The 23,686-nt window shown below is 42.6% G+C and overlaps 1 protein-coding gene across 3 annotated transcripts; it reads right to left on the reverse strand.

The window, feature by feature from the left end:
• Positions 1-1,157: 1,157 nt before the first annotated feature.
• On the reverse strand, positions 1,158-6,895 carry LOC121284889 (gamma-crystallin S-1-like). Of its 3 annotated transcripts, none has more exons than XM_041200751.1 (3): positions 6,884-6,895; positions 3,231-3,477; positions 1,158-1,426 (listed from the first exon to the last, which is right to left on the reverse strand). In XM_041200751.1, exons 1-3 carry the CDS (start codon positions 6,893-6,895, stop codon positions 1,158-1,160), a joined length of 528 nt encoding a protein of 175 aa, XP_041056685.1. The 3 variants fall into 3 exon arrangements, with proteins under 3 accessions (XP_041056685.1, XP_041056683.1, XP_041056686.1); XM_041200749.1 differs by lacking the exon at positions 6,884-6,895 and adding an exon at positions 3,567-3,575 and having other exon boundaries at positions 1,158-1,433; positions 3,235-3,477; XM_041200752.1 differs by lacking the exon at positions 6,884-6,895 and adding an exon at positions 3,567-3,575.
• Positions 6,896-23,686: the final 16,791 nt, after the last annotated feature.

Raw genomic sequence — 23,686 nt, forward strand, 5'->3', positions numbered from 1 at the left:
CAGACCTGCTGAGTTTTTCCAGGTAATTCTGTTTTTGTTCTGACATTAATAAATTTGGGTATTTGAATGAGTTTATGCTGTTTTGAGATTGGCTGGTGGCCATCAAGGGAAAGAAACATCTGTCCAGCATCCAGAAAATCTGATCAAGAGGCTGCTTCAAAGAGATATTTAAACATCACAAAAGAAAATAGCAGTTCTTCCAACTTCTTATCATGATCACAAGGGGAACTTCCCTATCACACTATTTCAAGCACTGCAACAAACTATCATATCAATTGTGATTACGTAAATGTGTTGATTAATTACTGTTTAATTTGTACATAAATGGAGTACAAACTTTAACCTTCAGAAGTCTGTTCTATAATTTAATGATCTTGAATTTGGGGAAGTTGCCTACATAAAGTTTAGTGCTCAATACAGTACAATTCAACAAAGCCGAAGACTGAGTCACATGTCCTCAATCGGTTGGGACACTTAAGCATCACAGTTCCATTGAGAACAAGACCTGCTCTGGAGAATCACCTATAAAAAGCAGAATTTCAACCGTACCCTGTGATTGTATTCCATTTCCAAATGAGAGTAAAAATTTGAATTGTAACAACAATCAAAATGTCACTTGTTCCTATATCTGGGAAGGTTAGTTATTCTGTCACTTTTCTATCTCTGCATCAAGATACAAGCAAGGCTTTCCATGCAAATAATTGATTCTTTTCTAACCTCTAACCTCCAAATTTCTCTCTGGCCATCCCAATATTCCTTGTCTATGTAGCTTATAATTTTTACCTTTGAAAGTGTGACCCTTCACCTGTCATTCTATGTATACCTGAATGTTATTCCATTTTTCCTGTAATCCAGAAGAATTGTGTGGAATTGAAACTTTCAATTTCTTTTAAGAGCAATCATCCTAAATTATCACTATCTTTCACAAAGTTAGGGCTTAAATTGCCAATATTGTATTTAGGATCCATTGTCAGTTATTTGTAGATAATTATTAACTGAAATCACTGGTCACTATGAGATGCCTATTACTGTTCCAGATCTTTTCACAAGAATCCAAAATGTGTCAAAATCAGTAAAATTGCTGATGATGAAGTAAATTTTATTTCATTTAAATTCAGAAATAATTCAACTAGACAAAATCAAAATTTGAGAACAATCTAGAAATCCCTCATGCGCCTGAAAGATCCGATAGTTGAGTTGTAACCACCCCAGTCACCATATCTCCTGTATTCACCGGGTCTCATGAAGTACTGTCGGCCTCTGTAGTTGGGATGTTCATAGAAGATCCAGTAACCGTCCATCACATGGCAGGAGTGAATGTCATGGTGACGGAAACGATCATAGACAGATGGACAGTCATCCATGAATTCCATCATCTGTCCTCCAAAGTCAGGCCTCTCGTAAATCCTCATTCTGTAGTTTCCACCTCGGTACTATAATAGAAAGAAAAGCAAAGTTAAAATTACCCTCAAATATGCAGTCAGCTCCTATACGAGGATAACAGATTGTGGTAGCAGATTCTGTTCCAAGCAGCAGCTGAATATGCTATTAGAGTTTTACTATGATATCTCATTAATTTTCATTCTGTAGGAAGCTACCTTTACTGCGATATAAAGAAAGTTATACTTTTGATAGACCTGCAAATGTACATTTGTTACAACTATAGGTGATAATTCAGAGAGAGGGAATGGGTTCAAATGATATTGGTAAAAATGAAAGTAAAGAATAATCAATATGGCCTTGTTAAATGGCACTTGTATAGTTTTTGTAAAACAAACAGGAGAATATTTTTAATAGTTTTATGCTGATCTCAGTGGACCTGTATAGACAGTTATTTCTTTAAAGTCTGTGAAGTCTGATGTGTGAAGTAATCCTTCAGAACTCATGCACATTCTACTTTAGATAGAAATCTGTTGGGGGCAAAACATATCCACTAGCTAATGAGACCAGAACAACGGACCATAAAAATAAGATTCAATCATGTGTGCTCTGCCTGAAGGCAGGTTGTTGGCTCAATTGTCTGCTGATGCTTCATCCTGAAGCTTTTTCTTGGCACTTTTTGTCAGTGATGGTTTACCATTGCCTTCCACTCTAAGGGACTGAGTGAAGACGCAGGTAACAGGTCTACCTCAGCTGGGAAAGGAATTGAACCACACTGTTGGTGTTATACTGAACCTTACACTAGCCTTCTAAGCTAACAATACACTGACAAATCCAACAGCAAATTTAGAAGTAATATCTTTACCAAGAGGGCGATTAAAATATGGAACTAATTACCACAGCAGTTGGGGTGAGAGCACACATGAATGATTAGATAGATGAATGAATAGACTTAGATGAATGCATGGGGAAGAATGGAATAGAAAGATAACTTGATGGGGCTAATTGAAGAAGGATGGAACGAGGCTCTTGTGGAGAGTAAACACCAGCATTAGTCCTGTTGAGCTAAATGGCCTGTTTCAATGCTGTCAATACAATGATATACTATATATTAGAAATGCTGATGACATTTGTGTCAGCAAATTCTAACTAAAGTATCCATCGATCAGCCTTGAAAGCATTCACTCTGAAAATTCTAATCCAATAATTCGGTTTTTATTTCTCAATACTTGATTAATCTGAACAATAAAATCATCCCATTGAATGATTGGATTTTATGGGTGTGAAATTTAGATCCATAGTGCCACTGGAGAAGAGACAATGGAGGCCAAATGCCCTTCTACTCATGTTGGTGGCACCTACATTCACTAACAGCGCTATGTTGAGAAGGATGCTCGCAAAAGTATCTCCATCATGCATCAGCATCAGCTGAATTAGTATTTCCAGCTGTTCTGATGCTCTATTTCCACATTTGGAGCACATAGTCGATTCAACAAAAATCACATCACTCAACAAGCATTAAACATTCAATTGCAAACAAGGCCCAAAACCAATGTTACTTAAAGGACAGGCAGCCAACTTGCAATTAAGATGATTTTGAAGCATGCATGCAACCGCAAGGTCTCTGAATGTATGAGCATTTTTGAAGTTTAATAACTCTTAGAAATATAAGGTCAACTGATCGCAACAGAGACATATACACGCTTTCACAGGCAATATATACAGCAACCTCAGCACAGTAGCCAATTTCTAGTCCTAAAATGAACACACAAAACAGTGTACGATGGAAATTGGTAACAATATCTGAATCTGACAAAGCTGACAACAATCCTTCGTAAATAAATACCAACTTACATATGGGTAGGAGCGACATGACCTGATGTGGTCATTGAATCCCATCCAGCGCTGGTAGTCAGGATATTCTCCCCTGCCCAGAACATACTGGTATCCCATGTAATTGGGTTTCTCATACGCCACCCACCAGTCACTTTCAACACGAACGGAGTTACAGCGGCTGAAGTAAGGGGACAGGTCAGCACAGTCACTACTGCACTCATAGTGCCGACCCTGGAAGTTTCTGTTCTCATAAAAGATGATCTGGGGAAAGAAATATGTTCAATTACTAAATTGTCAAAGTAAGAAATATTAAATGAAGCATTATAATGCAATAAATACAAAATCCTTACCTTTCCCATTTTGAGCCCACAGTTAACTTAGTAAGTCCTGCATCACACAGCTTGCTATTTATATGCTGCTGTACTTTTGCTGTTCTAATGATTGAGAACTGAAAATCAGCAAAAAAAGCAACAAAACACATATCACATGCAATGCAAAGAGAACCACCTCAAAGACAAGTGATGTGCTATTGATTCTTTCCCTTTGCCAACATGCAGTTTTAATTGTTGCCTTAAAAATAAACAGAGAATGAGAGGATTCTGCGCTTTCCATACCCTGGTTCTGCTGAACTTTTGGAACAGTTACTATTCCAAAACAGCCTCATTTGCAATGGTGCAGCATTGCCACTGCCAAACTGGCCAAGATGGGGACAAAATGTCCACCAAAAATTGGCTACATTATACAATGGGGGAAATCCAGTGTGGCATAACTATAAAAAAAATTGATCTATGAATTTAGAAATATTGGGACCAATTTTAAATCGTTCCGCTAGGTGGTAACAAGGCATTAGTGGCCCTAAATTGGAATGTTGCACCTACCATCCCGTTCACATTCCGAACCTGTCTGCTGTCATTTTGCCCAGAGTATTTCAGGGGTGGCTCTGTATCAGGTGGGAGCCTCAATACACTCTATCCATTGAGAGCTTATGTTTTTGTCCTGAAGACGTGCTTATGTCAAATATTGCACTTTTAAAAAGACAGATTTTCTCTGTGATGCACTAACATGATTTCAAATTAACAGAAAGATGGCCAAGTCTAACTACAACAGTACATCAAAGACAAGTCTATGAATTCCATTCCAGACAATTATGTCCCTGGGAATTTCTAAACAACCCTTTTCCCGGCCTTATCAAATATATCGATGGAGGCATCCACAGTATTTCACAATGGAAAATGAACCAGTCAAAGATTAAATGCTTGGTCAAAAAACCTTCATTTTTTTTTCTGAGATAGCTCTTCAGATGAGCTGATTTAATTATCATTGGAAAAAGGCATTTTTTTTTTAAATAGTAGCAGTTGGAAAGAAGTCATGTGAACAAAATCTTTTTGTGTGTGCTTGAAGCACATGCTTGGGGCAGAACATCAGCAGTAGTTGAGTGAAGGAAAGCCTCTTGTTCTCTCTCTCCATCTAAAGATTCAGCCCTGTATACTATCATGACTGCGGCTGGGGTTTCCTTTGCCCGCTGGCATTGCACGTGTTCGGTGGAGTGAGTGAATAATATGGCAAGAAGGCCAAAAATCAGTTTCACGACATCGTGAAACCGGTTTGCAATCATCCACTCCGCCCACCGATGAGCAGTCATGTTCCCCAACATTGGACATCAGGAACCTGATTGTAATACATCATCATTTGATTATAAGGCCAGCCCACCAGACTCACCAACACCCCACCCCCAACCAATCACTAGATCATCCACCTAGGTCATTGTGTATTTCACAACAGCATCTATAAGGCGTGCACTTGGCCGACTGCACTTCACTCAGCACTTCAAGGTTTGTTTGCCTACCTTGCTTCGGTCAGCACTCGCAGTCATCACAGCCAGCTTTCACATTCAGCACCGCATCACTTTTAGGGGGGCTCATGGGTAGGTCTCTACCTACCAGATCAGCAATAAGTGGGTGGCTTTTCAATGACTGCAGGGCTAGGGCTTGCTTGGGGAAGAGGGAGAAGTGGCATCAGGCAAGGGAAGAGGCTGCAGGGCAAAAGCTGTACTGGGGAAGAAGGGTATCCCAGGGTGTGTGTGGAGGCACATGTTGATCTGTGCAAGGGGCCTCAAGATGGTGAGAGCTGAGGAGGCAGTCTCCAGAGGAGATGTGCCCTTAATGTCCATCTGGCCTTTTGTACTAGCACTACTCCTCGCGTACTGCTGGATACACGTTCCACATGGCCAAGCTGCATTGACATAACTTCAACTTTATATAGAGTGTTTACTACAGTCACTCACTAATCATCGCCGCTGTGCTGGGCCAGAAAGGCCTATACTTACCAACCAATCAACCTATAGGACCCTGTGACATCACTTCTAAATTTTCTTTCTCCACTCGCGCTGCTTTCAATCTCCCGACTGCCTCTTCACTCGCACTGCTTTCAAGCTCCCGACTGCCTCTTCACTCAACCTGTTTTCAAACTCCCAATGCCTCTCCACTTAAGACCTGGTCTTCAGATTCCCGTCTGCCTCTCCACCCTGTTAAATGTCAATAACTGTTTGGAAATAAAGATCAAGACCAAATCCAATACCTTCAGATAGAGTTTTATTTCTTTTTTTTTGAGTTTTCACATTTTATTTCGCAACTACTGCACATGAAGGCACAGTACCACAACAGACCAATGTACAAGATCTTCTCATGACCAGCATCTGAAGTGCCTCTAAATTGTTGGTCTTAGAAAAAGATGTATAAACAGAAGCACAGAGTCCATTTGCCATGTAAGATTCAACAAAGACTGATCAATACTGCATCTTCAGCAGTTGTTCACCTGGACCTCATCTTTCATCTTTTACGCTTCAGCCTGCGCATACGCTTCTTCCGCCACTTAGCTCTCATGTCAACAAGGATCTCAAAATCCCAGAACCGAAAGCAAGAGTTTTATTTCTGGTGCATTAAACTCTCTACAGAGATAATTTGTTTCACCTGTTATCCTTTTACTCTTTTGAGCAACCAATTAAACTAAATTAACATCATAAAGGACAAATTAAAAGAGCAGCCCCTTAAAGGGATTCTGCAAAAGAAAAACTAATCTTAAGAGAAGCTTACAACATCAAATTAAAATGTTATTAAGGGGGTCAATAAAGCACCCTAGTCCCCACGGTGCCCACCGGGCACCGAAGGCCTTGATAGTGCTGGCAGACACCACGTGCTTCTCTCTCCAGGGACACCCAGCCACGAGCATAGCAACAGAAGAGGGGCAGACAGTCGGGCCGGCCACCCCCTTGGCTGCCTGCTGCCTGGACCTGTTGATAGCCAACTTGGCCAGGCCCAGGAGCAGGTTCACAAGGAGGTCAGCTATCTTTCTTATACAACCAAATGGATGCTTAGGTTGTTATCTAATAATTAGCAATTGAACTCCTTTAACTGTTTCCTTCCCCAACACACTCATACTGTTTTCAATCTCCCGACTGCCTCTCTACTTACCCTGTTTTCAATCTCCCAACTCCCTCCCCACTTACGAGGGTTTCAATCTCCCAACTGCCTGTCCACTCCCACTATTTTCAGATTCCCAAATGCCTCTCTACTCCTACTGTTTTCAGGTTCCCGATTACCTCTCCACTTGCGCTGTCTTCAATCTCTGACTGCCTCTCCTCTCACACTGTTTCCAGGCTCCTGACTACCTCTCCACTCATGCTGTCTTCAATCTCTGACTGCCTCTCCTCTCACACTGTTTCCAGATTCCCGACTGCCTCTCCATTGGTGCTGTTTTCAATCTCCCGACTGCCTCCTTAATCATATCATTCACAGGGCCATGAAAAATTTCCTTTTCAGTGGTGATGCCATTATACTACTGCATCTATTCTATAGGCCACCAACTAGTGGGAAAGATATAGGGGGGCAAATTTGCAGGGCAGTTTCAGAGAGGTGCAACTACTAGAATCATGATATCCTTATTTAAACTGGGATAGAAAGAGTGTAAAAGGGCAGAGAAGGGCAAGAGTTTTTGAAGTTTGTTCAGTAGAATTTTCTTGATCACAATGTTTCCAGCCCAGCAAGGAAGGATGCATTGCTGGACATCGTTCTGAAGAAAGAAATGGGGCAAGCAGATCAGGTGTCAGTCAGGTACCTTATTGGGAAGGGCAACCTTAAAATTAGATTAGCCTGGAAAAAACCAAGAAGCAATCCAAGGTAATAATGTTTATTTGGGGGAAAGTCAATTTCAGTGGAGTGAATTGGAATCAAAGATTGGCTGGAAAATTTATGATAGAACAAGGGGCTGCCATCAAAGAAGAGATGGTTTGGCTAAAGTCCCAGTACATTCCCTTGAAGGGAAAAGGTAAGACAAAGCCAGAACTCCCTGGATGATGAAAGAAATAGAGAGTAAGATGAAACATGAAAAGGGTGCGCCCAACTGATGACATGTTGATAATATAACCAGGCTGAATATAAAACGTTCGAAGAGAAAGTAGAAAAGGAAAACAGAGAGACATTGGACGGAATTTTCCGTGCCCATGGTGTCAGGTGTGTTCAGTGGAATGACCGGACAATACGGCGAGAAGGACAAAAATGGTTTTCAGACATTGTGAAAACAGATCGCGATGGCCCACTCAGTCCGTCGATGGCGGGCCACATTTCCCGCCATTCAACATCGGGAACCTCATTGTAATACAGCAGCATATCATTATTAGGCCAGCCCGCCAGCATTGTCCCCCCATGCGAGATCGTCCACCCACGTCAGTGGGAAAACACACCGATATGTTTCACAACAGCAAATATAAGGCATGCACTTGGCGAGCTGCACTTCGCTGCAGGACTTCAAGGTTTGTTTGCCTACCTTGCTTCGGGCAACACTCCCAGTCATCAGCGTCAGGCTTCGCAGACAACACAACATCACTTTTAGGGGGGCGCTCACGAGCAGGTCTCTACCTACCAGATCAGCCATATGTGGGCGGCTTTTCATTGGCTGCGGGGCCTGGGCTTGCTTGGGTAAGAAGGAAAAATGGCCTTAGGCAAGGGAAGAGGCTACAGGGTAAGGGCTGTACTGGAGAAGGAGGGTATACCAGGGTATGTGTGGGGGCACATGTTGATCTGTGCAAGTAGCCTCAAGATGGTGAGGGCTGAGGAGGCAGTCTCCCCTGGAGGTAAGGCCATATGGACGTGTGAGGTTATGTGTGTGAGAATAGGTGGTGATGTCCCTTGAGCTGGCAGTGAGTGAAATGCCAGTAAATATGTGATGGGTTTGAGTGTGTGAGTTGAGTGATGAGGTGGTTGCTATACCCTGGCTGCACAGGATGAGATCATTCATCTTCTATCTGCATTGGATGGCCACCCTCTTCTGTGCAGCATTGGTATTGCTCACCACTGCCACTGCCTACTGAGACAGAGTGGTAATGTTGCTGCCCTCCTGCGGCTAGAGCGTGGGCAGATGACAGCGGCCCTCCACGGCATCCAAAAGGTCCTCGAGAGATGCATTCTTAAACCTGAGGGCTGCAGTCTTCTTGCCTTTGTTATGATGTGGCAGATTATGTGTGTCAGGTGGATCAAATCCACAGGGGAAACTTGATCATGTGGTCGCAACAATTTTGTATTTTGTATTTTGTTTCGGGAGATGTGCCCTGAATTCAGAAGTAATAAGTCCACCAAGACTCTCAAGATTTTTACAAAACTAAATTAAACATTTATTAACAAAAGAAATTGCTACTATAATAACTTCTAAAACCCCTAATTACTCTGGCTTCCAGTACACCCCAGTTAAGGCAATGGTAAAAAATAGGTTTAAACAGATCCAGGCAAATCAAACACAATACCCTGGACAGTGGAACTCAAAGTGGCTTTTACCAGCTTTGAGTTCTATAGACAGCAGCTTAATACACAAATACTGGAGGCATTTCGCACTTCTGTAGATCATGCAATGCCTTCCCCTCTGACACATAGCTTCTTCTCCTTTATACATGTTTCTCCCTTTTATGCAAATTCCATTGTTCCCATAAGTCCTTGGAACTTTTTTTCTCATAATATAAATCTTTTCATGGTGCTAATATTATCAGTAACCTTTGGGAAAATCAACACACTGCTTGGCCTATCTTCCCTGGATAGGTGTAACATCCTACCATCTCTTTGAAACTCAAACTAACCTGATTTATCCAAAAATGCAACTTCTCCTCACTTCACCTTCTAAAACCTCAGCCATGTTTATGTTTAGCATTTCAAATCTAGCTTCCTTTTGATAAGTCAAAGCCTCCAGTCCAGCTGTCTCCAATTTAGTTAAATCCCATGCACACAGACACACTCAGAGAAACTATCCAAACTCCACTATTAACCTACTTTTACAGTAGTATTATGAGAATTATTATACTTTTGGATAGAGGATTTGCTAACCAACAGAAAGCAGAGAGTCGGGATAAATGGGTCTTTTTCTGGATGGCAAGCTGTAACTAGTCGGGTGCCACAGGGCTCAGTCCTTGGGCCCCAACTATTTACAATCTATATTAATGATTTGGACTCAGGGATAGAAGGTACTATAGCTAAATTTGCAGATGATACCAAAATAGGTGGGAAAGTAAGTTGCAATGACGAAATAAGAAATTTACAAATGGATATGGATAGGTTAGGTGAATGGACCAACATTTGGCAGATGGAGTTTAACGTGGATAAGTGTGAGGTTATCCATTTTGGTCAGAAGAATAAAAAGGCGACTTATTATTTAAATGGAGAGAAACTTCAGAATGCTTCAGTGCAGAGGGATCTCTGTGTCCTCGTGCATGAATCGCTGAAAGCTAGTATGCAGGTACAGCAGGTAATATGGAAGGCAAATGGAACTTTGACATTTATTGCTAAAGGAATAGAGTATAAAAATAAGGAAGTGTTGTTGCAACTTTACAAGGCATTGGTGAGACCGCACCTGGAGTACTGTGCACAGTTTTGGTTCCTTCACTTGGGGAAGGATGTAGTTGCACTAGAGGCGGTTCAGAGGAGGTTCACTAGATTGATTCCAGAGATGCGGGGCTTGTCTTATGAGGAGAGATTGAGCAGTTTAGGTCTATATTCGCTGGAGTTTAGAAGGATGAGAGGAGATCTAATTGAGGTATATAAGATGCTAAAGGGGATAGACAAAGTAGATGTGGAGCGGGTGTTTCCCCTTGTGGGGCATTCTAGAATGAGAGGCCATAGTTTTAGACTAAGGGATGGTAGATTTAAATCAGAGATGAGGAGGAATTACTTTTCTCAAAGGGTCATGAATCTGTGGAATTCACTACCTCACAGTGCAGTGGATGCCGGGACACTGAATAAATTTAAGGAGGAGATAGACAGATTTTTAATTAGCAATGGGTGTAAAGGTTATGGGGAGAGGGCAGGAAATTGGAGTTGAGGCCGAAATGAGATCAGCCATGATTGTAATGAATGGCGGGGCAGGCTCGAAGAGCTGAATTACCTACTCCTGCTCCTATGTCTTATGTTCTTATGTTCTCATGTTCCTGACACCTTTCAGGGCCATGTCTTCTTTGAAGCAGTCCTGGGCTGGAAGCAATGAGAGGTGTGCATGTGGCTGTACTTTAAATGTGGTGCCTGTCGCAATGAAGCGGTGAAGTGACGGCGTGGCGGGTGACAGCATGGCGTGGCCTGCCCACCATTGAAACAGCGTGTTTTCCAGGAACACATAATTAATGCGCAGGATTAGGAAAATATGGCATGAGAAGCAACCATTGCGGTCGACAGGTAAAACATCACTTAGATAGGAACAGATTAATCAGGGATAGTCAGCATGGTTTTGTTCAGAGAAAGTCGAGTCTTACTAAATTAATCAAGTTTTTTGAGGAAGTAACAAGCATGTTTGATGAGGGTAGTACAGGGGATGTTGTCTACATGGATTTTAGTAAAGCATTTGACAAGGTCCCACATGGCAGACTGGTCAGAAAAATAAAAGCCCATGGGATACAGGGAAATATGGTGAATTGGATCCAACATTAGTTCAGCAACAGGAAACAAGGGGTAATGGCTGATGGATGTTTGTGCAAATGGAAAGCGGTTTCCAGTGGCATTCCACTGGCCTCAGTCTTGGCTTCCTTGCTGTTTGTTGTATACATTAATGATTTGGACTTAAATGTGGGTGGCATGATTGGGAAATTTGCAAATGACACAAAAATTGGCCATGTAGCTGATAGTGAAATGGATAGCTGTTGTCTCCAGAATTATATCAATGGCTTGGTTGAGTGGGTGGAAAAATGACAGGTGGAATTCAATCCAGAGAAGTGTGGGGAGGGCAAACAAAGTTAGGAAGTACACAATAAATAAGAGGATTTTGGGAAGGGTAGAGGAAATGAGAGACCTTGGAGTGCATGTCCACAGGTCCCTGAAGGTGGCAGAACAGGTGGATAAGGTGGGAAAAAAGCATATGAAATGCTTTGATAAAAGCAAAAAAACTGCGGATGCTGGAAATCCAAAACAAAAACAAAAATACCTGGAAAAACTCAGCAGGTCTGACAGCATTTGCAGAGAGGAACACAGTTAATGTTTCGAGTCCATATGACTCTTCAACAGAACTAAGGAAAAATAGAAAAGAGGTGAACTATTAGCTGGTTTAAGGGGGGGTGGGACAGGTAGAGCTGGATAGAGGGCCAGTGATAGGTGGAGATTGTCAAAAGATGTCATAGACAAAAGGACAAAGAGGTGTTGACGGTGGTGATATTAGCTAAGGAATGTGCTAATGGTGACATTAAGGGTAGAAAGCAGGACGAGCAAGGTATAGATAACCCTAGTGGGGCTGGGGTGGGGGGAAGGGATCGAAATAGGCTAAAAGGTAGAGATAAAACAATGGATGGAAATACATTTAAAAATAATGGAAATAGGTGGGAAAAGAAAAATATATATAGATTATTGGAAAAAGGGGGATCGGAAAGGGGGTGGGGTTGGAGGAGAGAGTTTATAATCTAAAGTTGTTGAACTCAATATTCAGTCCGGAAGGCTGTAAAGTACCTAGTCGGAAAATGAGGTACTGTTCCTCCAGTTTGCGTTGAGCTTCACTGGAACATTGCAGCAAGCCAAGGATGGACATGTGAGCATGACAGCAGGGTGGAGTGTTGAAATGGCAAGCGACAGGGAGGTCTGGATAATGCTTGTGGACAGACCGAAGGTGTTCTGCAAAGCAGTCACCCAGTCTGCGTTTGGTCTTTCCAATGTAGAGGAAACCGCATTGGGAGAAGCGAATGCAGTAGACTAAATTGAGGGAAGTGCAAGTGAAATGCTGCTTCACTTGAAAGGAGTGTTCGGGCCCTTGGACGGTGAGGAGAGGGGAAGTAAAGGGGCGGGTGTTGCACCTTCTGCGGTTGCATGGGAAGGTGCCATGGGAGGGGTTTGAGGTGTAGGGCGTAATGGAGGAGGGGACCAGGGTGTCCCGGAGGGAAGGATCCCTGTTGAATGCCACCGGGGGGGGGTGAAGGGAAGTTGTGTTTGGTGGTGGCATCATGGTGGAGTTGGTGGAAATGGAGGAGGATGATCCTTTGCATGCGGAGGCTGGTGGAGTGAAAAGTGAGGACAAGGGGGACCCTATCATGGTTCTGGAAGGGAGAGGAAGGTGTGAGGGCGGTTGCGCGGCAGATAGGCCGGACACAGTCGAGGGACCTGTTAACCACCGTGGGTGGAAAACCTTGGTTAAGGAAGAAGGAGGACATGTAAGAGGAACTGTTTTTGAAAGTGGCATCTTCAGAACAGATGCGACGGAGGTGAAGGAATTGAGAGAATTGGATGGGGTGCTTTCCGGAAGTGGGGTGTGAGGAGCTGTAGTCGAGGTAGCTGTGGGAGTCGGTAGGCTTGTAATGAATATTGGTGGACAGTCTATCACCAGAAATTAAGACAGAGAGATCAAGGAAGGGAAGGGATGGACCATGAGAAAATAATGGTGGGGTGGAAATTGGAAGCAAAATTAATAAATTTTTCCAGGTCCAGACAAGAGCATGAAGCAGCACCGAAGCAGTCATCGATGTACCAGAGAAAGAGTTGTGGAAGGGGGCCGGAGTAGGACTGGAACAAGGAATGTTCCACATACCCCATAAAGAGCCAGGCATAGCTGGGGCCCATGCGGGTACCCGTAGCCACACCTTTTATTTGGAGGAAATGAGAGGAGTTTAAGCAGAAATTGTTCAGTGAGAGAACAAGTTCAGCCAGACGGAGGAGAGTAGTGGTGGATGGGGATTGTTCAGGCCTCTATTCGAGGAAGAAGCAGAAAGCCCTCAGACTATCCCGGTGGGGGATGGAGGTGTAGAGGGATTGGACGTCCATGGTGAAGAGGAGGCCAGGGAACTGGAAATTGTTGATATGATGTAGGGTGTCAGAGGAATCGCTGATGTAGGTGGAAACAGACTGGACAAGGGGAGAGAGAATGGAGTCAAGATAGCAAGAAATGACTTCCGTTGGGCAGGAACAGGCTGACACGATCGGTCTACCGGGACAGTCCTGTTTGTGGATTTTGGGTAGGAGGTGGAAGCGGGCCGTCCGAGGTTGGGTGACTATCAGGTTGGAAGCTGTGGAAGGAAGATCTCCAGAGGAGATGAGGTCAGTGACAGCCCTAGAAACAATGGCTTGATGTTCAGTGGTGGGGTCCTGCTCCAGGGGGAGGTAGGAGGAAGTGTCTGTGAGTTGACGCTCAGCCTCTGCGAGGTAGAGGTCAGTGTGCCAGACAACAACAGCACCACCCTTGTCAGCAGGTTTGATGTCATGGTTGGACTTGAGAGAATGGAGTGCAGCAAGTTCAGAAAGAGACAGGTTAGAGTGGATGAGAGGAGCAGAGAAATTGTGAATGAAATGCTCTCCTTTATTGGACAAGGTATAGAATACAAAAGCAGGGATGTAATGATGGAGCAGTATAAATGCTGGATAGACCACAGCTGGAATGTTGTGTACAGTTTTGGTCACCATATAACAGGAAGGACATTATAGCTCTGGAGAAAGTACAGAGGAGGTTTACAGGATGTTGCAAGAGCTTGAAAATTGCAACGTGAGGGAAGATTGGACGGGCTAGGGTTGTTTTCCTTGGAACTCAAGAGGCTGAGGGTGACCTGACTGAAGTGCACACGATTACAAGGGGCCTAGACTGAGTAGACTGGGATGTCCTGTTTCCCCGAGCGGTGAGGCCAATTGCCGGGAGCACAGATTTAAGGTAATTGGTAGAAGGATTAGGGGGGACAAGTGGAAAAACTTCTTCACCCAGAGGGTGTTTGGAATTCACTAGCTGGTTTTGTGGTGGAGGCAGAAACTCTCAACTCATTTAAAAAGCACCTGGATCTGCACCTGAAGTGCTGTAACCTGCAAGGCTACGGACCAAGTGCTGGAAGGTGGGATTAAAATGGGCAGCTAGTTGAAACCCATGGAATAAAAATGACAGGAGCAACACGAATACGAAGTTGGCTGAGTGAGAGGAAACAGAGTTGTGGTGAATGGTTGTTTTTTGGACTGGAGGGAGTTATGCAGTGGGATTCCACAGCCGTCGGAATGAGCACCACCACTTTCCTTGATCTATATTAATGACCTAAAGTATGCAGGACACAATTTCAAAATTTGCAGATGACACAAATCTTGGAAGTATTGACTGTGAGGAGGATTGTGATAGACTTCAAGAGGACACATACAGGCTGGTGGAATGGGTGGACACCTGGCAAATGAAATTTAATGCAGACAAGTATGGAGTGATTCATTTTGGTAGAAAAGATGGGGAGAAATAATATAAAATAAGTGATACAATTATAAAGGGGGTATTTGTGCATAAATTATTGAAGGTGGCAGGGCAGGTTGAGAAAACCATACAGGATCCTGGACTTTATGAATAGAGGCATAGAATACAAAAGTTTAGTATAAGAGACTGGCACATTGTGGGCATAAATGTGTTAATAAGCCTGGCAACAGCATCCTATACATTGTTGTTAAGCAACAAATAATATGGTTTAGTCGTCAGTAAATGAAAAGAATAACACCTGTAACTTAACCACTGACTTTTGCAATATAGAAATAGAGCAAGATCGCAATGAAATTGTCAGAATGGAACTTACCCAGCATTTGCTGGTACAGATGTTGATATTTTGATATTGATATTTTTGTAGTTTGTTTCTTTGATCCACATTTTTGTAACAATTTGTGTACTGGTTTTCTTTGTAGCAGCCATACTAAACATAGTATTAAAGACTGAATAAATTAGTTTTAATATAACACAAAATGGCTGCATGGTGGACTGAGAGTTGACAGGAAGAGGGTTAGGCTGTTGACACACAAAAACCAGAAGAGAGAGAACATGCTCAGACATGTAGGCAGAAATGAGTCAAACTGCACCTACACACAAAGAACCCTGGAACAAAGGACCAGTCCAGCATCGTTTGAATGCTGCAATCAGGATGCGGGCAGTTGTGATGACCCCAAGGACCCATCATCTCATTGAGGGGTAACTTATAGCTGAAAGTCCTGTGCCAATGAGAAAGAACACCATTACAAATGTGGTATGCAGGTCCTTCAGAGGGGTATAATAACCGGATGTGTAAGAGACTCGTGGTTGAAGTAGGGAGAGAGGATAGCCTAGTCAGCTATCAATGTGAGTTACAGAAGAGGATGGTTTGACCACCCGATCTTGTCTGTCTCTCAATAAACCAAGTAATCGGATTGTGAGTATACATTAGCAGCTATTTGTATCAGTATTTTCACATTGATATGGATTTATGTGCTAAGGGATTTAGGTTAATAGAAGTGTTGCTTGTAACACTTGTAATTAAAGTCTACATTGAGTCATTGAAATTCAGAGTAGACCTCTGAACCACAAGGGTTAAGTAGCTGTTCTGGGAAGGGGATAGCCTACAACATTTAGGGTTAACATAGGACTGAGTACTGTACTGCCCACATATTGATGTAAGAGAACACATGCAAGGGATGGGATTGGGGGGAGGGGGTGGCAGTGCAAATGGTGCTAAACACTGGGGCTTGGGGCTTCAGGGAGCCCGGGCTCATACATAAAAAGGCATTGCCGTGCATCATTGTCCTGAAATGAACTCTTATTTCTTCCCACCTCCCACAGCGGACAGAGCCATTAGCGTGCTGGATACACAAGATGAGGCAGTGGGAAGGCAAAATATAACCAAGAGTCTACAAATCTGGTTAGTTCGTTTGAACTTCAACTGCTTTGTGTATGGAAAGAATTCAAGCAGATTCTGGAATTTCAATAAGTATCATATTTGATTCACTATTTTTCCTCAAATTCCTCAGCTATTTAGGCCTATAAAATGTAACTTGCTGTTACATTTGTACCGTACCCAGCATATTCTAAGTAATACAAATTATATTTTGAGATGATGGAAGTTTTTTTTGTATCAATTGGACAACACTGTGGAGTGCTTTTTAAGTGACCCTGAACACCCGACTCTTGTAGGTAACTGTTGATTATGATCGTATGGACTTCAATTCAAAACCTGCAACTTTGAAAGCCCTCACTGGAACAGTTCCCAAAACTAAATAAAAATAGCTCTATTTTTTAAAGAAGGCAAATAACTGATCCTCGGCTGATTGCTACTGTTCTTTTATACATGCAGATGGCTTGTGCTATGGGAGTGCTATATCGAACCCAAGCAGTGGAACCCAGGCCATTGTTTAGTGGATAAAAGTGCAATGCATTCCCTTTTGAAGCTGTGTTACAGTTAGTCAGAAAGTTTATAACATGTATAATTTATACAATGTGGTATCAATTAGGTACTTTGTGATGGATCACTCAGTTCAGGGTTGAATAGGTCACTGAGCTTGCAATTTGGTTCAACCAGAGAAAGTGAATGGGGAGAGAGATGGAATGGTTCTTTTTTAACATACCTAACTGGAAGATGTTACCGCTCATTTATTACCGCTCATTTAAGACTGGATCTCAAATGAGGAGGCTGGCAATACAGAGCAGGTGGAGATGGAGTGAGAGCTGGTGGAGAGGGTAGAGCTGGGTGAGCTCAATCAGTATACTTGTGAATGCTAACATGTACAGGGGTGGGAAGAGAAGCCATTGTTGGAGAAGTTCTTGCTACGATCAAGTAGGTAAAACTGGGACCAAGTGAGGGAAATCTCACTGAGTTGGTTGGCAACGAAAACGAATTAGAGAAAGGATTGGTGGGAGCATGTCAAAAGCTCAAGGCCAGACAACGCATTTCGGTCACATTCATAGAGGATATGACTGTGCAACTTGGCTAGAAGTTGTTTCAGTGCTGTGGCAGTGATGGAATCTTGATTGGAGAGATTCAAAAATGGACTTGCAGAAAGGATGCACACTGGAGGCAACAACATGTTCAGAGGAAAACAACGTTGGAGATAGAGCAGTAATTTGTAAGAACAGAGGGATTGAGAGTTGCTTTATTTAGGGGAGGACTTTCGGATATGGAAGGGATAGTACCTGAGGATAGTGAACTTTTTAATTCACTTCAGCTAGCATAGGTCGAGGAAAGGAAGTTAGGTGGTCAGCAGTTTAGTGGGAGTTGGGTGATTAGAATGCAAAAGTCAGGAAGTTATTCCAAATTTCTATAAAAAACCAGTTTACCCCACCTAGAGTATTGTGTTCAATTCAGGGCACCTCGCTTCAGGAAGGATTTTGGAGAAGCTATCATAGAGATTTACTAGAATGGTTCCAGGGATGAGGGATTACACCTACAGAAGCTGGGGTTGTTTTCCTTAGAGCAAAAAAAGCTAAAAGGAAAGTTGATAGAAGTATTTAAATCATGAAGGGTTTGGCTAAAGAAAATAGAGAGAAAATGTTTCCAATAGCTAAGGTGATTGACGAAAGAACAGAGGCGACATGAGAAAAAACTTCTTTTTTTCACTGAATGATTGGAATGTTCTGTCTGACAAGGTGGTGCAAACAGGTTCAAAAGAAGTTTTCTAAAGGGAATTAGATAAGTAGTTGGAAGGAGAGAAGCATTTACTGAAATAGAGAGAAAGAGTGGGACTAGCTAGATTGTGCTTTGAAAGAGTCATGAAATGGGTCAAATGGCCTTCTTCTGTGCTATACTATTTTATTCACTTTATAGATTCCATGGTGTGTGGCTCTCTGTGTGGAAGGATGGTTCATGATTCCAAATTACAAAGGTTAACTCTTACAAATGACAGATAGACAGCCATACATCATCCTCTAAGTCAGAGCATTTGAAATGAAAGATTTAGCTGTTCAAATGATTTCTGGAAAGACTTTTGAACAGGGCATGAAAATGAATATGGTGTTTTGATGAGCTGATTGTTCAACTGTTGCTATATATATATATATATTATATATACATATATAGATGTGTGTGTACAGTTTAACATAACATATTCAATTGTAATTAAGTTAGTACTGTGTGCAAATAAATTGAAATTCCAGAACAAACAGAATTGTTGAACTTATTTAAAATCAATGATTTAATATTGTTACCTAATCTGAGCAGTAGGCCCAGAAACAGGAGAAGCACCAGGGCCTATAATTTCTCTCCCTGGCCCTGAACACATGACCCACACCTAGAGGTCAGTCAAGTGTTGGACAGAAATAAAAACAAAAAATGCTGGAAAAACTCAGCAGGTCTGACAGAATCTGTGGAGAGAGAAACAAAGTTAATGTTTCAAGTCCATATGAACCTTCTTCAGAGCTGTGTGCACAAGCTAGCATGGAGACAGCTCCTAGCTTGAATCCATTATTGTAAATATGTATATAGTTCTTGCAGTTAATAAATACATAGAGTTAACTATATGAAGACTTCATTAAAACCTACTGAATGTTATGCAACACCCTACGGCATGGTGGCAGTAAATGGAAAGCTCAAAACCTCACAAAAAATGCAGGGAAAAACTAAAATCCTGCAAGACTAAAGACAAATTCAAAGAAGCATTCTGACCTGCAGAAAAGCTCAAGAACCAATGCGCAGAGGAAAATCACCAGGGAAAAGCTCCAAAGGTTCTCCAAAGAAAGGCTTCGAAGCTGAAGGCAGAAATTTTAAAATCCTCACTTCAGCAGAAGACTCCATAGGATCTCCTGGAAGCTCAACTTCCGAGAGCACAGAGTCAGCAGACCTAGCAAGGGTGGACTAAAACTTTTAAATTCCAGGACAAAACAAGTCCTGAGAAACTTTTAAATAATTCAATGGTCTGAAGTTTCCTTCTAAAAACTCAATCAGAAGAACCAGACTCTCAAGTCAGCATCTGAAAATGTGATGTCCAAGCTCGCTCTGAAAGGGAAAAAAAATTGAATTAATCCAGAAGAATCGCGACTAAAGAATCAGCTTGAAAAACCTACAAAGGCCAGGATTCAACACTTTTGCAACACATACAAACATACAAACAAGGAGCAGGAGTAGGCCATTCAGCCCCTCAAGCCTGCTCCTTCATTTAATAAGATCATGGCTGATCTGATAGTAAACTGAAATCTGCATCCCACCTACCACCGATAACCTATTACCCCCCTTGCTTACCAAAAATCTATCCACCTCTGCCTTAAAAATATTCAAAGACTCTGCTTCCACCATCTTTTCAGGAAGAGAGTTCCAAAGATTCACGACCCTCTGAATGAAAAGATTTCGTCTCACCTCTGTTTTAAATGGTTGACCCCTTATTTTTAAACAGTGACCCCTAGTTCTAGATTCTCCCACAAGAGTGAACATCCTCTCCACATCTACCCTGTCAAGACCCCTCAGGGTCTTACATGTTTCAATCAAGTTAATCTTCTAAACTCCAGCGGATACAAGTCTAGTTTGTCCAGCCTTTCCTCATAAGACAACCCACCCACTTCAGCAATTAGTCTGGTAAACCTTCTCTTAAATGCTTCCAATGCATTTACACCCTTCCTTAAATAAGGTGAGCAGTACTGTACACAGTACTCCAAATGTGGTCTCACCAATCCCCTGTACAACAGAAGCATAACCTCTCTACTTCTGTTTTCAATTTCCCTCACAATAAGTGATAACATTCTATTAGCTTTCCTAATTACTTGCTGTATTTGCATACTAGCCTTTTGTGATTCATGTGCAAGGACACCCTCTGCACCTCAGAGCTCTGCAATCTTTCACCATTTAGATAATATGCTCCTCTTTTATTCTTCCTGCCAAAATGTACAATTTCACATTTTTCCACATTAAACTCCACCTGCCAGATCTTTGCCCACTCACTTAACTTATCTGTTTGTAGCCTTCTTATGTCCTCTTCACAACTAAAGCACCAAAGCATAGCACTGAAACGGAGAAGCCTGCAGCAAGTCGATCCAAGAAGCCTTTGTTCAAACATTTTTTCAAGGCTGAGCTCAAGCACCATTGCAGCAGCAGCCTGCCAAAACCAGCAAATGCAGGTAAACCTTTTGTCTTCAAACGAATTGCAATGTCATCTTGAATTTCAGCAACTTCTTAAACCTAAACCAACATTTTAAAACATTTTAACCATGGATCAGAAATCTATTCTTCCAGATCAATTTGGACATATCCAAGTCCCAGATCAATCACATAATTGGGGACTTTGGAGAAAAGGATTCCCTAGAAACATGGTTGCTTCAGGTCTGGATATAAAGGTAGAAGCTGAACAAGTTAACACACTGCTTTATTCAGTAGGCCCGATAGCAGATGACAATATTGCTAGACAAGGAATCAGTGAATCATCTGCTAAATTTGAAGAAGTACTAAATTATTTTATGCTTATTTTAACCTAACAAAAGTAACAAAATCCTTATAAGGGCTGAATTTGATAAGTGAGTCCAGCAGCCAGGAGAACTTGCTCCCTCATTCATTAATGATCTGTACAGGATGGCTGAAGACTCCAAACATGGAGACCTAAAATCTGAATTTATCAGGCATAGAATAGTTGTGGGATTAGCGAACGACGCACTCTCAGACATGCTGCAAGCGAAAGAAGATCTAACCATTGAGAAAGCTATCCAGATTGTTAGGCAGTCTGAACCCTGTGTGCAATAGAGGAAATCCCACAGTCCAATTTGTTAAACAACACCAGAACAGCGACACTCCAGGCTAAGGGAAGCAGTACCCGAACCAACCGGTAGAGCGACCATGCCACTGCTGTGGAGCAAAGCACCCCCATAGCCAAGGTCACTTTCCTTTAACTTCAACTCAATACTTCCAATACAGTCTGTGCAGGGCCTAAACATCTAAATGCACAGAAGACCCAAATGAGGTCAAGACTGCACACCAAGAGGACACACAGGTATGCTTCTTGGGTAAGGTAAAAATTCCTGGATTTTTGTGTAGAATGGTTAATGGCCATCTCACAAACTTTAAATTGGACATGGGACCCAATGTTACAGTCCTATTGAACAAAGAACTGTGGCTAAGCGACCTGTGACTTCAAACAACAGACAATCTGATTTCCAGCCATAGGCATGATTCTGGAAACACTAAGGTATGGTGGCAAACAAATCTTTGAGCTGCTGTACGCCATCTATAACCAGTCTTTTTCTCTCTTGATCAGAGATGCCTGAACCTCCTCAAATTGGCAGAAGATGTAATGACAACCACGGTCATAAATTTTACAGAACTGCAAGTTCTCAAAAGTTCAAACAAGAAAGCATATCATGACTGGGACTTCAGCTCTGAACTGTCTGCTCTCTTTGTACAGTAGGTTAATTAATCAATTTATTAAATAGTTATAGAAATGGCAGTTGCTGGGGTGAAGTGCTTCACCTGTGGGATGTGGAAAATCTGTAACGCTTCAAGTGTCCCGGACAACTACACCTGCAGGAAGTGTACCCAATTGCAGCTCCTCACAGACCACATGGATCGGTTGGAGCAGCTGTTGGATGCACTTAGGAGCATTCAGGTGGCGGAAAGCGTCATAGACAGGAGTTTTGCAGATAGATAGATGGGTGACCGCTAGAAGGGGCAGGCAGTCAGTGCAGAAATCCCCTGTGGCTGTCTCCCTCTACAACAGGTATACCGTTTTGGATACTGTTGGGGAGGATGGCCTATCAGGGGAAAACAACAGCAGTAGCCAGAGTTGTTCAGCAGGGGGGGGTCAAAGCACAGAAGAGCAATTGTCATAGGGGACTCTATAGTCAGGGGCTCAGATAGTCGCTTCTGTGGTTGTGAAAGAGACACCAGGATGGTATGTTGCCTCCCTGGTGCCAGGGTCCAGGATGTCTCTGATCAGGTATGGGACATTCTGAAGGGGGAGGGAGAACAGCCAGAGGTCATGGTACACATTGGCACTAACGCCATAGGCAGGAAGAGTGATGAGGTCCAGCAGCGGGAGTTCAGGGAGTTAGGCAGAAAGTTAAAAAACAGGACCTCTAGGTTTGTAATCTCAGGATTACTCCCTGTGCTACGTGCCAGTGAGGCTAGAAATAGGAAGATAGTGCAGCTAAACAAGTGGCTGAACAGATGGTGTAGGAGGGAGTGTTTCCCATTTCTGGATCTCTTCTGGGGCAGGAGGGACCTGTACAAGAAGGACAGGTTGCATCTAAACTGGAGGGGCACCAATATCCTGGCTGCAAGGTTTGCTAGTGTCACTCGCGAGGTTTAAACTAGTATGGCAGAGCAGTGGGAACCATATTAATAGGCCAGCAGGTGAAATAAATGACTGGGAAGTAGTGAATATGGCCAGTAGGACTAAGAGGAAGAGCAGGCAGGGAGAAATTATGGAACACAGTTGGGACTGAGGGTCTGAAATGCATTTGTTTCAGTGCGAGAATTATAATGGGCAAGGCAGATGGTCTTAGAGCTTGGATTAGTACTTGGGTTCTATGATGTTATTGCTATTACAGAGACTTGGTTGAAGGATGGACATGATTGGCAGATAAATGTTCCAAGATTTAGATGTTTGAAGCAGGATAGAGAGGGATGTAGAAGAGGTGGGGGAGTTGCACTGCTAGTTAAGGAAAATATCACAGCTGTGCGACAGGAGGACACCTCGGTGGGCTCATGCAGCGAGGCAATATGGGTAGAGCTCCAGAATAGGAAGGGTGTAGTCACAATGTTGGGGTTTACTATAGCTCCCAATTGCTGGCAGGAGATTGAGGAACAGTTATGTAGGCAAATTTTGGAAAGATGTAAAAGCAGTAGGGTTGTTGTGGTGGGTGATTTTAACTTTCCCTATATTGACTGGGCATCAGTTAGTGCTATGGGTTTGGGTGGTGCCGAATTTGTAAGGCGCATCCAGGAGGGCTTCCTGAGACAATATGTAGATAGTCCAACTAGGGTAGGGGCAATACTGGACCTGGTATTAGAGAATGAACCCGGCAAGGTCGTCGAAGTTTCAGTAGGGGAGCATTTCGGGGAAAGTGACCATAATTCAGTAAGTTTCAAGGTACTGGTGGCTAAGGATAACAGGAGTCCTCGGGTTTAGGAGCTTAATTGGGGGAAGGCTAATTATAACAATATTAGGCAGGAACTGAGGAACCTAGACTGGAAGTGGATGTTTGAGGGCAAATCAACAACTGACATTTGGGGAGCTTTTAAAGGTCAGTTGATAAGAATTCAGGACCGGCATGTTCCTGCTAGGATGAAGGATAAGTATAGCAAGTT

Source organism: Carcharodon carcharias, chromosome 12, assembly GCF_017639515.1.
Source record: "Carcharodon carcharias isolate sCarCar2 chromosome 12, sCarCar2.pri, whole genome shotgun sequence".
Classification (NCBI taxonomy): domain Eukaryota; kingdom Metazoa; phylum Chordata; class Chondrichthyes; order Lamniformes; family Lamnidae; genus Carcharodon; species Carcharodon carcharias.